Raw genomic sequence first — 13482 nt, 5'->3', positions numbered from 1 at the left:
CTTGCTGCTTTTTTTAGAAAAATATATATAATGTTGTGTTTACGCGAATATATAATTATATATAATATATAATTATATATAATTATATATTTTATATACATATTTTATATATAATTATATATAAAATATGTTCATTTATATAACATTTTTTCCTGAGAAGTTATAACTACAAGAAGCAAACTACAACTTTGATTGCAATCGTATTGCATATAGATTGATTGCACGCATAATGCGCATGAAATATCATTTTATCCTTGTTTGCAGAATGTTAAAGAATATAATAATACATCATATGCATTATGCGAACAACGGAACGCAACCACAATGTATTGCACATATAATCCTACTGTACACAACGCATTATAAAGCCTAATGTACATTAATCGTATCGTAAGCGTCGTGCGACTTTAAAATTGATGCATCGGATTGACTGTCGCAAGCCTGTGACGTCTACGATACGACCAATGTATAAAATGGATCTAACATACAACTGACCTAATTTACGTAGTAATACGACTTAATACGAGTAAAGATCCTTGTTATGGGATACCAAGTTTATTTTGGGTAAATGCTACAAGTCTATGATAGAATTTAAAAAATAATAAGTCACAACAATTTTTGAAGGGAATTTGAGGATGTATTAGGTTGTAATCAAAGTCTTATTACAAATGCTTTGAATCATTTGATGAACCAATTAGAAAAAAGAATTTAACAAACTGATCAATTAAAAAACGCTTCAAAGCTTTTGCAGTATTACGTTGACCATATCTTTAGATGTGTAGTTCCTGCAAAAAAAAAATTAAATTAAAATAAAAATTAAAAGTATGTTTAATATTTTCACTTAAAATAAATTATATACATATGAATGTTACGTAAATAAGATTATATTTTTGTTTACTAACACATTTTTGTAGTTTATTTTATTTGTTATTATTTTTATTGTTAAAAATGAAAATTTAAAAAATTATAAATAATTTATACATTTTTCTTTTATAAGAATTTTAAATATTCAAAATAATTGATGCAAAGTTTCATTGCGATTTACTGATTAGTTACAAAGATATAAAACGAATAAGTATTTCATTTATTTACTGGACAACTAGTTCATGCATCACAATGTAACTCTACATAAATAATCTTGAATACATAATGTACTTATATTTAAAAATTGGGATTTTTATCATTTATTTTATAATACATTTCCTTATATTTTTATTAGAGTACAGATTAAAAAATAGAACTACTATTTATTAAAATAACTTATGATTCAGATAGTAAATCATCACTAAATTTGTCGTATTATTATTAAACGTGATTTAGAATAATTTGTAATTTTTTTCATAATTTTGTTATCATTTTGAATATGTATAAAACATCTTTAACATTTTTCAAATAATAAAACATTTTTTAAATCATATAACAATATATTCTAATTATTTTTTAATATTATATTCTGTATATAGTTTAATAAAGTATAAAGCTCAACTAACAATTAATTAAATAATTAATAATTAATTCATCAAAAAAATACAACTAACATCTTTATTGCTTAAGTTGTTTTTTATATGATGTATATATATATTGAAAAAAATTATTTTTGTTTTTAGGATTTTCCGAAAGCAATCAAGAAAGTAGCAAAATTTTTAGGTAAAACATACACTGACGAAGAAATTAACAAAGTGACAAACCATCTCAATATCAAAAATTTTCGAAATAATCCGATGGTGAATTTCTCTGAGATGAAAGCTTGTGGAATCATTAAGGACAATTCTTTTATTAGAAAAGGAGGAAATGGAAATTGGCAAGACATTTCCACTGCAGAATTAGATGCAAAGATAGAGAAATGGATCGAAGAAAATCTTAAAGAAACTGATCTACGTTTCCCGTCTTTCAACAATAACAACAACAATTAAAAATAATCAAAAAATGAAAAAAATTTCTCGAGTACAGCTTGATTATTTTTAATGTACATATTTTTCAATTTTATGCATTTAAACAAAATGATTACACAGAGAGCATGTAAAAATGGCCAGGTAGCAAAGTTCATTTTGACATCAATTCAAATCATGTTTGTAAAAAATGTCAAGGGATTCAAAAGTGACCATAGGTTTTTATTCGACGGCATTCCGTGACGTCATATACTGATCATTTCGTGCCCTTACCACTTAACACACAAAATTTCTGTAACCTTAAGACATAAACTTAAGCTGATAAGTCAATCAGGATACTGCTTTAGATCTACGTACTCTAATGGAAATAGAAATAACAGTAAACTTATTCATAAGGAGAATTAAAATTCATCAACCAACTGTTGAAATTCACCTTATTGCGAGATTATTGGATAAGTATATTGTTATTTCCATTTCCGTTAGATTATATAAACCTAAAGCAAAATCCTGATTGGCTCATCGGCTTAAGTTTACATTTTAAGGTTATTGTTACAGAAATTTTGTGTGCAGCAGCCCTAAATGATAAGGGTTGCCGCACATGGTTACTATTGCGAAATTTTATGTGTATCAGCCCTAACAGCATAATAAACTTTATTGTGTTTGTTTAATATGTGATAAACAAGGATGAAATAATGCTTACAGCGTGTAAGAGCGTAAAAATGAAACTGACCTAATGTATTGATCGATCGTAATGAAGAATCAATTATGTGTTAATTTACCCGGTTGCATCAAATTATAATCTAATTTTAATATTGAATGTGCTGACTTTTATTTTTGTATGTCTATTACTCATGTACTATTATAAGTAGGAAAACATGAATTATATTGAAGCAACTGATATTATAGAGCATTAGTAATTTGTTCTTGTCTCAATTATTGAATCACTGGCATAATATTCTTATAAAAGTTCTATGTAAAAAAACCTCTTGGTATAAATATAGATTGTTATTCCGGAGGGACAAAACACTATTTGCCAACAAATTAATTGCCTATAGTATCGTTTGCCTACATTACATTTACCGAGAGTTCGTTTACACATAAAAATTATTGTTTACAACTCAATTGTAATTTATCTACATGCCATTTTCTTCTTTAAAAATACAAATTCTCTGTTTTAGCACAACTATTTTCTTATATAGTTTATGTGATAGTAGGCCAATCAATTTGTAAGCAATAATACGTGCAAATAAATTTTGCTTCTTTTATTTTTGTCAGAGTTGGGTAGCTAGTTAAAATGTTAAAAGTTAAAAAAAAAGTTAATAACTTTTAATTTAATTTAGTTAATTTTAAATGCTAATGTAACTAAGTTATTTTTAAATGTTTTAACTTTTTTTTAAGTTAAAATTTTTTTTATCTCTTTTAAATATCTTAGAAAAATAATAAGATATAATAAGACTAAGGGCATATATTCGTAATCTGTTTATATTTTAAAACCATCTTAAGTAATTTCTTAAGATGCTAGTCTTCTGATTGGTTTATGTGGTTGTGCCTTATGCCATAAACCTTAGTCCGGATCTACAATAAGTGTTTTAAACCTTAAATCATAAGAAATTGATCAATTACAGTCAAATATTTCTTCTCACATTCGATTAAGTAATTGATCAATTTCTTATGATTTAAGACTTATTAAAAAATAATCACTGTTCTTGTATCCTCTCTATGTGCTGACTAAAGTTTTTTTAAACTTATATAATTATATCGTTATGTATTATATATTTATATCATATGTGAATAAAAGAATAAAAATTTAATTTACTTAATAATCTACATTGTAGTTATTTAATCTTATTTTAAGAAAAATTAGGATATTTTGATTTAAAAAATATTTTTTTCAAAATTAACTTTTTTTTAACTTAAGTTAAAAATTAACTTAACATAAATTAATTCAATATTGACTTAATTTATGTTAAGTTAATTTTTCATTCCTTCAACTTTTAACTTAACTTTAATTTTGTAAAGCCATTAATTTTAATATTATTCAGTTAAAAAAGACATTAACTTACCTTGATTTTTGTACACAAAAGCTTGTAATAATGCAATGTATAAGTAAATGTGACTATTTATTTTATCTCTGAAATTTTTATTTGTTCGAAAAAGTGCTTGCAAGCAATCAAGCTAGTAGGCATTAATTACTGTACTGAACAGAACTGAAGGAACAGTCAGCAAATATAATGCAACGGTATTGTAAACAATCAATGTTCTCTGAGGCCAGGATAAACCGAGTTGCTTGCTGCAATCTGCTATTGTGTTCTTTGAAAAACAAAAAAGTTTTTACTGTTGATGCTAAAATCAACCGATGGAATGACCGATGCCTCGCCTACAACCCCGAGGGTGTCCCTGTTGTTGCCAGAACGAAATTTCCGGCCATGTTCATGTGCTAGATGTATCTAGTGAGGGTGATGTCATTACATTTCTTTAAAAAAGAGAAAACTGTCACAAAAGAAGTGTATTTGCGCGTTCTGATGGATGTGTGAAGCCATGGATGGAAACTGTGGCATCCGGAAGGCCATATGTTTTTCAGCAGGACGGTGCACCGGTTCATACAAGTCATTTAATTCAAAATTGACTCTCAGACAACGTCGATATGTTTTGATTCAAGGAATTTTGGCCTCCCAATAGCCCAGATTTAAATCCCTTGGACTATTACATATGGAGCGTAGTTGAAAGGATCACAAAAAAATCTCGGCATTCTAATGTGACGTCATTAAGAACCGCTATTGAGGCAGCATTTGTCGGCATGGACAGCACTACATTACAGCGTGTAAAATACATATACATATATTTTATATATGTATATATATATATATATATATATAGATATATACACATACATACATATATATATTAGGTTGTCCGGAAAGTTCGTGCCGATTTTGAAGGAAAAAAAAGGATTTTGAAACGCAGAAGATTTAAATTTTTAATTTCATTTATTAAATTTAAATCTTTTGCAGCACGAACTTTCTGGACAATCCAATATATATAAGATATTATAGCATTAAAAGTATGCGTACTTATTTATACAGCATTTATATAACAAAAAAATCAAATTTAATAATAAATTATCGAAATATTTGTTAATTTATAATTGTAAATTTTTTAAATTGTCGGTAATGTTATCGTTCTTTAATTATCCCCGAGTCTTCGGGATCCCATTTGATATAATCACGATTTTTGCTCAGGATCGACGGTTTAATAGTATCTCGAATTGTATTTATTTTGATCTTTTGAGCTATCATTTTTCAAAATTACCGCAAATATTTAAATGGCGCATATAGTGTCGCGCCATGTTTGCTCTGTACACACAAAATTCGTCTCAAGAACGAGCACACCTAGGTTTGATTTCTTTCACCATATCATCCCTATGATTTTCAGTTGGTAGCATTGCTTGCACACAGGAAGTAGAATGCTAGTGAAGTGACGACTTTTCCTTTAAAAGTTTGGCGTTGGAAGGTATGTATGAGCCGGCTCATCGTGTTTGTTAAATCCGTTCGCATCCACCTCATCGTCGAGGTATTTATTTTATGCGAGATAATTTCTCGAGTAACAGACTTGGTGCCACAATGTAAATAGAAAATGTTATGTCTATTCGCGAGAACTGCCATGAAATCGCGAGAAATACATGACGTGCACAGTTCAGATTCTGCTGACCGTCACGTTTATAGTCGTGCAGAATCTGAGAGAGATATGATCGATCTGTCTGTGTTTTCAGGACGCAATGGGTCGGTACTCCCACGAACCGGTCAATCAGACCAAGTCATGCAAAGCGCGTGGCTCTAATCTTCGTGTGCACTTCAAGGTAAATATCTCTTTTGAGAAAATATAACCTCAAACGCGATGTTCTCTCTCAGGGATGTTTACGAACGTGAGTACAATCGATTATCTTTTGTATGCTACAGAATACCCATGAGACAGCGCGTGCTATCAAAAGCATGGCCCTGCGGAGGGCACAGAAGTACCTGAAAAATGTCATCGAGCACAAGGAATGCGTTCCTTTCCGTAGGTTCAATGGTGGCGTCGGCAGGTGCGCTCAAGCCAAACAGTTTGGCACTACGCAAGGTATGTCAGTCAAGTTATTCAAGAATGTGTTCTACGTAAGAGCCATATACTACATAAGGCACACAGAAAAAATTTTAAACAGTAAGATGTAAGCAGGAAGGAAACATGTTGGATTTGTTACTATTTATGTTAGGTTCTTATGATCTTTATTATGAGTGGTTAATTTATTTATTGCTTATGTTTTATTGCTTAAATTTTTGTGTATATCATGGCCCTAACATTCTGGAACACTTAACATTGTAAAAACAGTTGAGGCGATAAAAAACATGTAATAGGAGATTGTACTCTTTGTTTCTTTAATAGCGAATGTGATTAGATGCACTTAGTGCACAGTGATACATATTAAAGTCACGTCATACACAAATTTAGTATATTTACATGACTTTTTATCTTTCATTTAATATTATAATTCTTACTTAAGCCAGTCGCGTTTATATGTTTTATTTTATGTCCACTAGGCTGAAAGAATAAAAGAATGTTAATAAGTCAATAAGCAAAGTGAACTTTTAGGTTACATTTATATGGCCCAATTTATGCCAAAGTTATAATCGCAGTTATTTATATGTCCTTTTTACATCAATGTAATAAGCCTAAGTCTGTTCATCAAACAATTTTGAGTTATTACATCGATGTAATAACTTTGTAAAATAGCGTTTATATGTAACATCAGTAGTTATAACAATCGATATTATAACTATGCCATAAATTAGACCATGTAAATGTAATCACTGATGATAAAGATGTGATTTAATATAGAATGGGTTAAATCATGAGATTATCAATATATTTTAATTTGCTATTAAGTAAAATATGTATTCCATAATTCGAAATATTTATATTTCACTTTTACATTTAAATTAAATCAATATATGACAACTTTAATATGCATTAGTGCACACTAGTGTGTTCAAATTTGCTATAATAAAGTTTATGACATATAATGCTTGTTTTTCTGCTACATGGCTTGGATTTTAATGAATTATTAGAATTACATCACACAGAATGCAGAATTTCTAGTAAAATTTACTAGATAATACAAAGTTGAGAAAACAATCATATCAATTATTTTTCTTGATTTGCTATTGTCGCATAGATTCTCTTCTGTCTTGTAAGCAATAAATAATTTCTATGTATACTATTTTTGAAATCTTATATCTATGATACTCGAAATTACTTTGAGATCTTTAATGAAAAAAAATTGATCAATCGCATTAATTAATTAGCTAAATTGTTCAAATGTGATTTGTTAATTCTTTCTCTATCGCTCTTGAAGCGATTTTTAGCATTGTGAACACAAAATTTAATGTTTATGCAAACGTTGATAATCAAATCAAATTATTGAGAAATTAAATATATGGTCTAATAGATTAGATTTATAACAGCAAATATCTAACTATTTATTTCTTAGGTCGTTGGCCTAAAAAATCTGCGGAATTTCTGCTGCAACTTTTGAAAAATGCAGAGAGTAATGCCGATTATAAAGGACTCGACGTGGATCGTCTTGTAATCGAGCATATTCAGGTTAATCATGCGCCTTGCCTTCGTAGAAGAACGTACAGAGCTCATGGTCGTATAAATCGTAAGTATTTTTAATTTTATAACAAATATTAAACCTATTTTTATTTTTATCTTGCAAGAGCAAGATCGTTTCTCTTTTTTTTCCAACATGGAAAGAAAAAAAGGAAAGAACTGCAATAAGTTTAGAAACAAATTGACTAATTCTTTAAATGTATATAGCGATTGTTGCTAAGACTTATGATTCTTATAGCTTATATGAGTTCGCCTTGTCACATTGAAGTAATATTGACAGAAAAAGAGGATGTTGTTGCGAAAGCCACAGAGGAAGAGCCATCGAAAAAGAAACTTAGTAAGAAAAAGCTCGCTAGACAAAAGGAAAAGATGATGAGAGAATGATTTTATTACTTTATATGGACGTGTATTATGAATATACCGTGAAAAATGAAAATTATTTAGTTTTTACTTTCACTTTCATGTCTTTACTTACGTCCTATCCTGAACACAATTGACATATACTGAAATGCATTTTATCATAAATATCATATCGGTTTTTTTTCTTCATAACCTTCAACTTTTCAATCTTGTAAAAGTGAACTATATATGGAATGAGAATCGAAATTAAACCCAAAACTTACAAATCAATTAAAATTTTGCTCTTTATAACTATGGTGTAATACATTCATACTTAACTACTCTTACTAAAAATGAAATATAATAGTTATTGTGGTTATGAAAACAGAGCCACCCACATAAAAATTAATAATATAGTTATTTTATCGATCTGTTTTCAATCTTGTTGGTAATATTATCATTACACAGTTTATAATTAAGCAACAGTTTATAATTAAAAAAACAATAAATTATTGCCGATATAAGATGCATGTATTATAGAGAATTTCGTACCCCATGTTATAAGTAATCTGGTCATAATAATAAATTATTAATGTAAGCCATTGCGGTCAAAGTTAGATGTTTCGAATGATACAATATATATTTTTTATTAAATCAATTATTTTAGATATGATTGCGCCAGTAATAACTTTCTTTTAACTCTGGCTGGGATAATATTTTTCGCAATAAATTCTTTACAATTTTTCTAATTTAATTTAGGGAGATTAGTGTTTCAGACTGTGTTGAAAGTCCGAAAGTTATCGGCGCGCAATTATATCTAAAATAATTGATTTCATAAAGAATATATATTATATTAGAATATATAATATATATTGTATTATTTGAAATATCTAATTTTGACCGTGATGGCGTATTCACTATGTATTTATATATACAGTCATTTCTTAAGTCTTAATAAAATTTAATTAGTTATTAAAAATTGCAACGAAAATATTTACTGTAGAACTGAAGAGATAATCAAAATTTCAACTTTATGTAATGAAGGAAAATCGCAACAAGAAATTACAAAAATTAGATTTCAGAAAAATAGTGGAAAATGTATTAAAAGAAATAATGAAGAAATTCAAGATTCTAAACAAAAAACTACAGCTCGAATTTATCGTCAAATTGTACGTATTTATAAATAGATCTAAGTTATCAAATGAAATTAAAAATGAGTGCTTTCTGTGGATGCACGTACAATTCAACGAAGACTAAGAATGTAATTTAAATGATAGATCTGCTACGAAAGTGTCACATTTAAATTTGAAGAATGTGAGATGCAAATTACAAGTTGTAAAAGATCATGTGAAATGAAGCGATAAAAAAAATTAAAAAGTGGAGAAGTATTTCTGGAGAATATTTTTTAATCGGACGAAATTAAATCTGATGGAATTTAATGGAAAATACTATGAGAAAACGATCAAATCATGAATTGCTACCAAAAAAAATCCATTTTTTAATTTTTTTTTACTCTATTTCACATAGTCTTTTGCAAATTGTAATTTGTATCTCACATTCTTCAAATTTAAATGTGAAATTTTCCTAGCAGATCTACCATTTACTTTTAAATTACATTCTTAAAATCTTCGTCGAGTTGTACAAGCTTACAGGAAGGTTTATTGTTAGAAACACGATTTCACTTACTTAGAACAACGAGTTTTTTCATTATTTTTGAGTCTTAATGTAATTTTCCACTATTTTTCTAACAACCAATAATTTTTTAAATTATATATATAAATTTTTTATTGCATAAAATTTTTATTTTCTCATTAGCTCTACAGTGAATATTTTTATTTTCATTGCAATTTTAAACTGATTAAATTTTATTATAATTTTATTATATCTAATCTATGAAATCACATTAATATTTAACATAACAAACTTTTTTCATGTTAATAAACTTACATTAATAATTTATTTTTATGATCAGACTACTTATAGTACAAGTCATTTCAAGATTCTCGCAATACAACATAAACTTTATTTCGGCAATAATTAATTATTTTTTTTGATATGAATTATTGCTGATGTACAATAAATCACAGGCAAATGAAAACAGATGAGTAAAACAACTGTTTTATTAATTTTTATATATTTTTATAAGTTGTTCTATTTTCATGACTACTGTACATATTCGACTTTAAGTGAAAGCGAGAAAAAAATTTTACTGCGGTCTAATGTAGCGATAAAGAACAGGCTTTTACTCTTACATACATGCGTATTCATTCCTATTAGATGCATCATATATTTTGTATACTATTTGGATTTAATCTAGATTTTTCTAAGCCTAATATTTTATATGTCGTATGACAAGCTTTTCAAGCCTGTTGATTGGCTGCAAGATAGAAAGATCCGAGATCTTCTCTGTCCTGTATCAGTCTAAGTTCTCGGTCTCTTGTTAAAGACGTGATTTCTTCTGCATATATTCACTAATATATGGGATCTACAATTTCGGCAGTACCGAATGACCTACAAAAGTTTGGTTCTATTAATATGAGATTAATTTGAATTTTGAATTAATTTACCTTTTATCTCTTTCTAATTCTAAGAATTAAAATTCTTAGAGAGAATTAGAAAATAACCAGTAACTAAACTGAGATTAAAATTAATCTTACATTGATGAAATCGAGTCTGAAAAAGGTTGTCATGGCATACTATTCTCGGTTTGCCATTACCTCCCGAGAAGTGACATCAGATAAAATCTGATATATGTATGTACTGGATGGATTTGAATTCAGATTTTTAGTATAGAGAACATAACTCTACACCACGATCATTACTTCTTGATACAGAAAATTGGGAAAGAATATTAAAAACGTTAAGGAATATGTTACTTTCTTTTAATCTTTTTACATCAATATGTCAAGTTATGTCCAATATGTGACATAATGCGATAACAAATTTATTTATTGTTAGTCTCAATCTTCAATCGAAAGAGAATATATTATAGGAAAATATATTTATTATATATCGTTAATTAATTCAAGGATTTCATTACGATACTTTTAAACATTATGATTAATGTCAGTACATGTATAAAATTTAACTAAGGCATCTAATTTGTGTATCATGTATCAAACTAGATGTTCGTTTTCTAGTTTCGTCGCTTCCGTTATACTTTCGCTACAACGTTCTGCTTAAACAATATTCTATATTTATTCTTTATCTATTATAATAAGGATTATATTATAAACAGCAGAAATTCTAATTCCCTACTTGACGAAATGAGAATATTTTTCGAACTTTAAATTTTTTTCTACAATGCTACTTTTGCAATCGTCTCGTTTACTCCTGATTCCATAAAATTCAACGGCACTTATGTACTGGACAGAAGATAAATGATCGATCAATTGCTGCCCGATTAGAATGGATTTTTGCTGAGGTCAGGAAAGTGGTTCGCGCGTTGTGTTAGGTAGGAATAAACACAGCAAACCTCCTCCTGCAAAATGAATTATATGAAGTGAGAAAGTTAAAAATAAAAATTGAACAAAAAATTGGGAAATAAAAAGATATTAGAAGCATACCAATTAGAAGAGCCGCCACTATGAAGGTCGGTGCTGGACAATACATGTCCAAGAGTTGGGCTATAACGATATTACCAATTATCCCGCCGAGGCGGGCAGCGACCATAGAGATGGCGATCCCGGTGGCACGCAGTTGCGTCGGAAATACCTCGGTAATGAGACAATCCAATGCTGCATTACCACAACTTATCGCACCGCTGAAGATGGCCGACACGGTCAAATTCTGATATTTGTTGTACACAAAGTATAAGCCGATCGAGCATAGTCCTGATGAAAATGTGCTGAACACTACGGGGAAGTATGCATAAAATATTTTTAGAATATCCTGGTGGAAATAAATCGCTGAAATCGCTGAAATTTATGTCATTGATCCATTTCATGAATTATAGATTTCAGCGATTTATTTCTATCAAAGTAACTATTAAAAAAGCTGTAAAATGCCACATTCTGATAATCTTAGATTTGTTCTTTTCAGCTGATTATCTTGCACGGTTCTCTACAAAAAAAAAGGAGAAAAGATAAAAGAAGAATGATGTAAGAAATTCAGCTTAAAAGATGAGATTTCTGCTTATTGCTTTTGATTTTCATAAAAATAAGCACCTAGAAAGAATTTACGTCCAAGGCGATCCATTCCCAAAACAGCGATGATATTGGCAGGTATGGCGGACGCCACTGTGATGAGAGATTCCATAAAGACAGAAGCTCCGATTTTATCGGAGCAAACATTCTCGACGCTATGCGAACCCTTGTTAACGACATAATCGGTAACTTGGCAGATCGAGGCCACTTTGCCTGGTTGATCACGATGGAACTCGTCGAAACGATTAAACAGCTCAGGGAACCACATCATCAAACCATAGTAACCGATATGGAAGGTGAAATTAATAACGATCGATATTATTGTAAAGCGAAGTATAGGTGTTACGAATAGCAGTCTACTATTCTCCACGATGTCACCCAGCATAGTCTTACACTTGCTCTTTTCTTCAACTTCATCTTTCACCGGATTTGAGTCTGGATAGTCATCGAGGATCAATTCTTTTACCTAGGTGATAAATTAAAGATATTTTTGAATTGATTTAAAGAACTTACTGAACCTTACTACATAAAATGATGTTGTATTAACAGCATTAGCTGACAGCAGTTTAATTCGAAATAATTGTTTAATTCAGTGAAACAATTAATAGTATTAATAAAATAAATATGTCATGATTTTTAAAATGATTTTAATAAAATGTTACTTGTTTCATTCTTATTTGTTTAAGCTTGTTCTCACAAAACAAACATATCATTTTTTATTGTTGGTATGTTGATCACATCATATTATGAAGACCACAGTTGCTACCAGAATTGTAATAACTAAGTCTGCATTTATTAGCTTTTACTTATGATAACTTTCTGAGAATTTTGAAATCATCAAAATTCGGGTTATTGTTATATCATTATGTTGCCATAATAATTTATTGGATCACATAATGCTGTCATATATTGCCGACAACGCGAGATAATTTTGATGCTGCTATCTTGCCGAGATAACCGTAAAACGACTAGTAATATATATATACATTTTGCGTATTTCTTCAGTATCAGTATATGTGAAATCATTGGAGACAAATATATGACAAGTTGTCAACATTACAAGCCATCACAGATTTGCGTAATTTTGCTTAGACATGCTTTGTTATCTGTATTATTGTTATCTTGTTATTGAGTAAGCAAGATTATTAAATAAACAAAAATGTTGGCTGATACTGTTGAGTACAACGTACATTTTTCTCGAATATTTATATATATATATATATATGTATATAATGCCAGTTATGATTAAATTGTTTAAAATCTAATTACCGTGTAGGAATCGCGTGGTTTGCCGGTGTTAATAACATATATTTTGCGAAAAATTTCAAGTGCCTCTTCATATTTTCCAGAAGATAAGAGGTATTTGGGAGATTCGGGGAGTAGCAGAAGTAACCCCGTTACAACGAATGACGGAATAGCGCAGATTAATAGAAAAATTCGCCAAGAATTGTACGTGAACGTTG

At 29.2% G+C, this 13482-nt stretch overlaps 3 protein-coding genes across 4 annotated transcripts in view; 2 read left to right on the top strand and 1 right to left on the bottom strand.

Annotated features, from left to right (window-relative positions):
- The window catches only part of LOC108692271 (estrogen sulfotransferase-like), a 12688-nt gene extending 10775 nt beyond the window's left edge, over positions 1–1913 (top strand). Inside the window, exon 6 of the mRNA XM_018200447.1 lies at positions 1608–1913. Within this exon, the coding sequence (XP_018055936.1) occupies positions 1608–1913 (306 nt within the window). The remainder of the gene's footprint in view (positions 1–1607) is intronic.
- A 3415-nt stretch (positions 1914–5328) lies between these two features.
- Positions 5329–7974, top strand: LOC108692261 (60S ribosomal protein L17). 2 transcript variants are annotated; one of them, XM_018200433.1, is made up of 5 exons: positions 5329–5399; positions 5659–5745; positions 5846–6005; positions 7414–7584; positions 7774–7974. In XM_018200433.1, exons 2-5 carry the CDS (start codon positions 5665–5667, stop codon positions 7917–7919), a joined length of 558 nt encoding a protein of 185 aa, XP_018055922.1. In that variant the 5' UTR covers positions 5329–5399; positions 5659–5664; the 3' UTR covers positions 7920–7974. The 2 variants fall into 2 exon arrangements, with proteins under 2 accessions (XP_018055922.1, XP_018055921.1); XM_018200432.1 differs by lacking the exon at positions 5329–5399 and adding an exon at positions 5439–5459.
- A 2760-nt stretch (positions 7975–10734) lies between these two features.
- LOC108692283 (synaptic vesicle glycoprotein 2B) overlaps positions 10735–13482 on the bottom strand; it is a 24873-nt gene continuing 22125 nt past the window's right edge. Inside the window, exons 7-10 of the mRNA XM_018200473.1 lie at positions 13289–13482; positions 12041–12485; positions 11441–11728; positions 10735–11355 (exon numbers count right to left, since the gene is read on the bottom strand). The exon at positions 13289–13482 is cut by the window's right edge and continues 16 nt beyond it. Coding sequence (XP_018055962.1) covers positions 11300–11355; positions 11441–11728; positions 12041–12485; positions 13289–13482 — 983 coding nt within the window. The 3' untranslated portion in view covers positions 10735–11299. The remainder of the gene's footprint in view (positions 11356–11440; positions 11729–12040; positions 12486–13288) is intronic.

The sequence above is a fragment of the Atta colombica genome, unplaced genomic scaffold, assembly GCF_001594045.1.
Source record: "Atta colombica isolate Treedump-2 unplaced genomic scaffold, Acol1.0 scaffold68, whole genome shotgun sequence".
NCBI lineage: Eukaryota > Metazoa > Arthropoda > Insecta > Hymenoptera > Formicidae > Atta > Atta colombica.
Note: the sequence above shows the minus strand (reverse complement) of the source record. Positions and strands in the feature narration are given on the sequence as shown.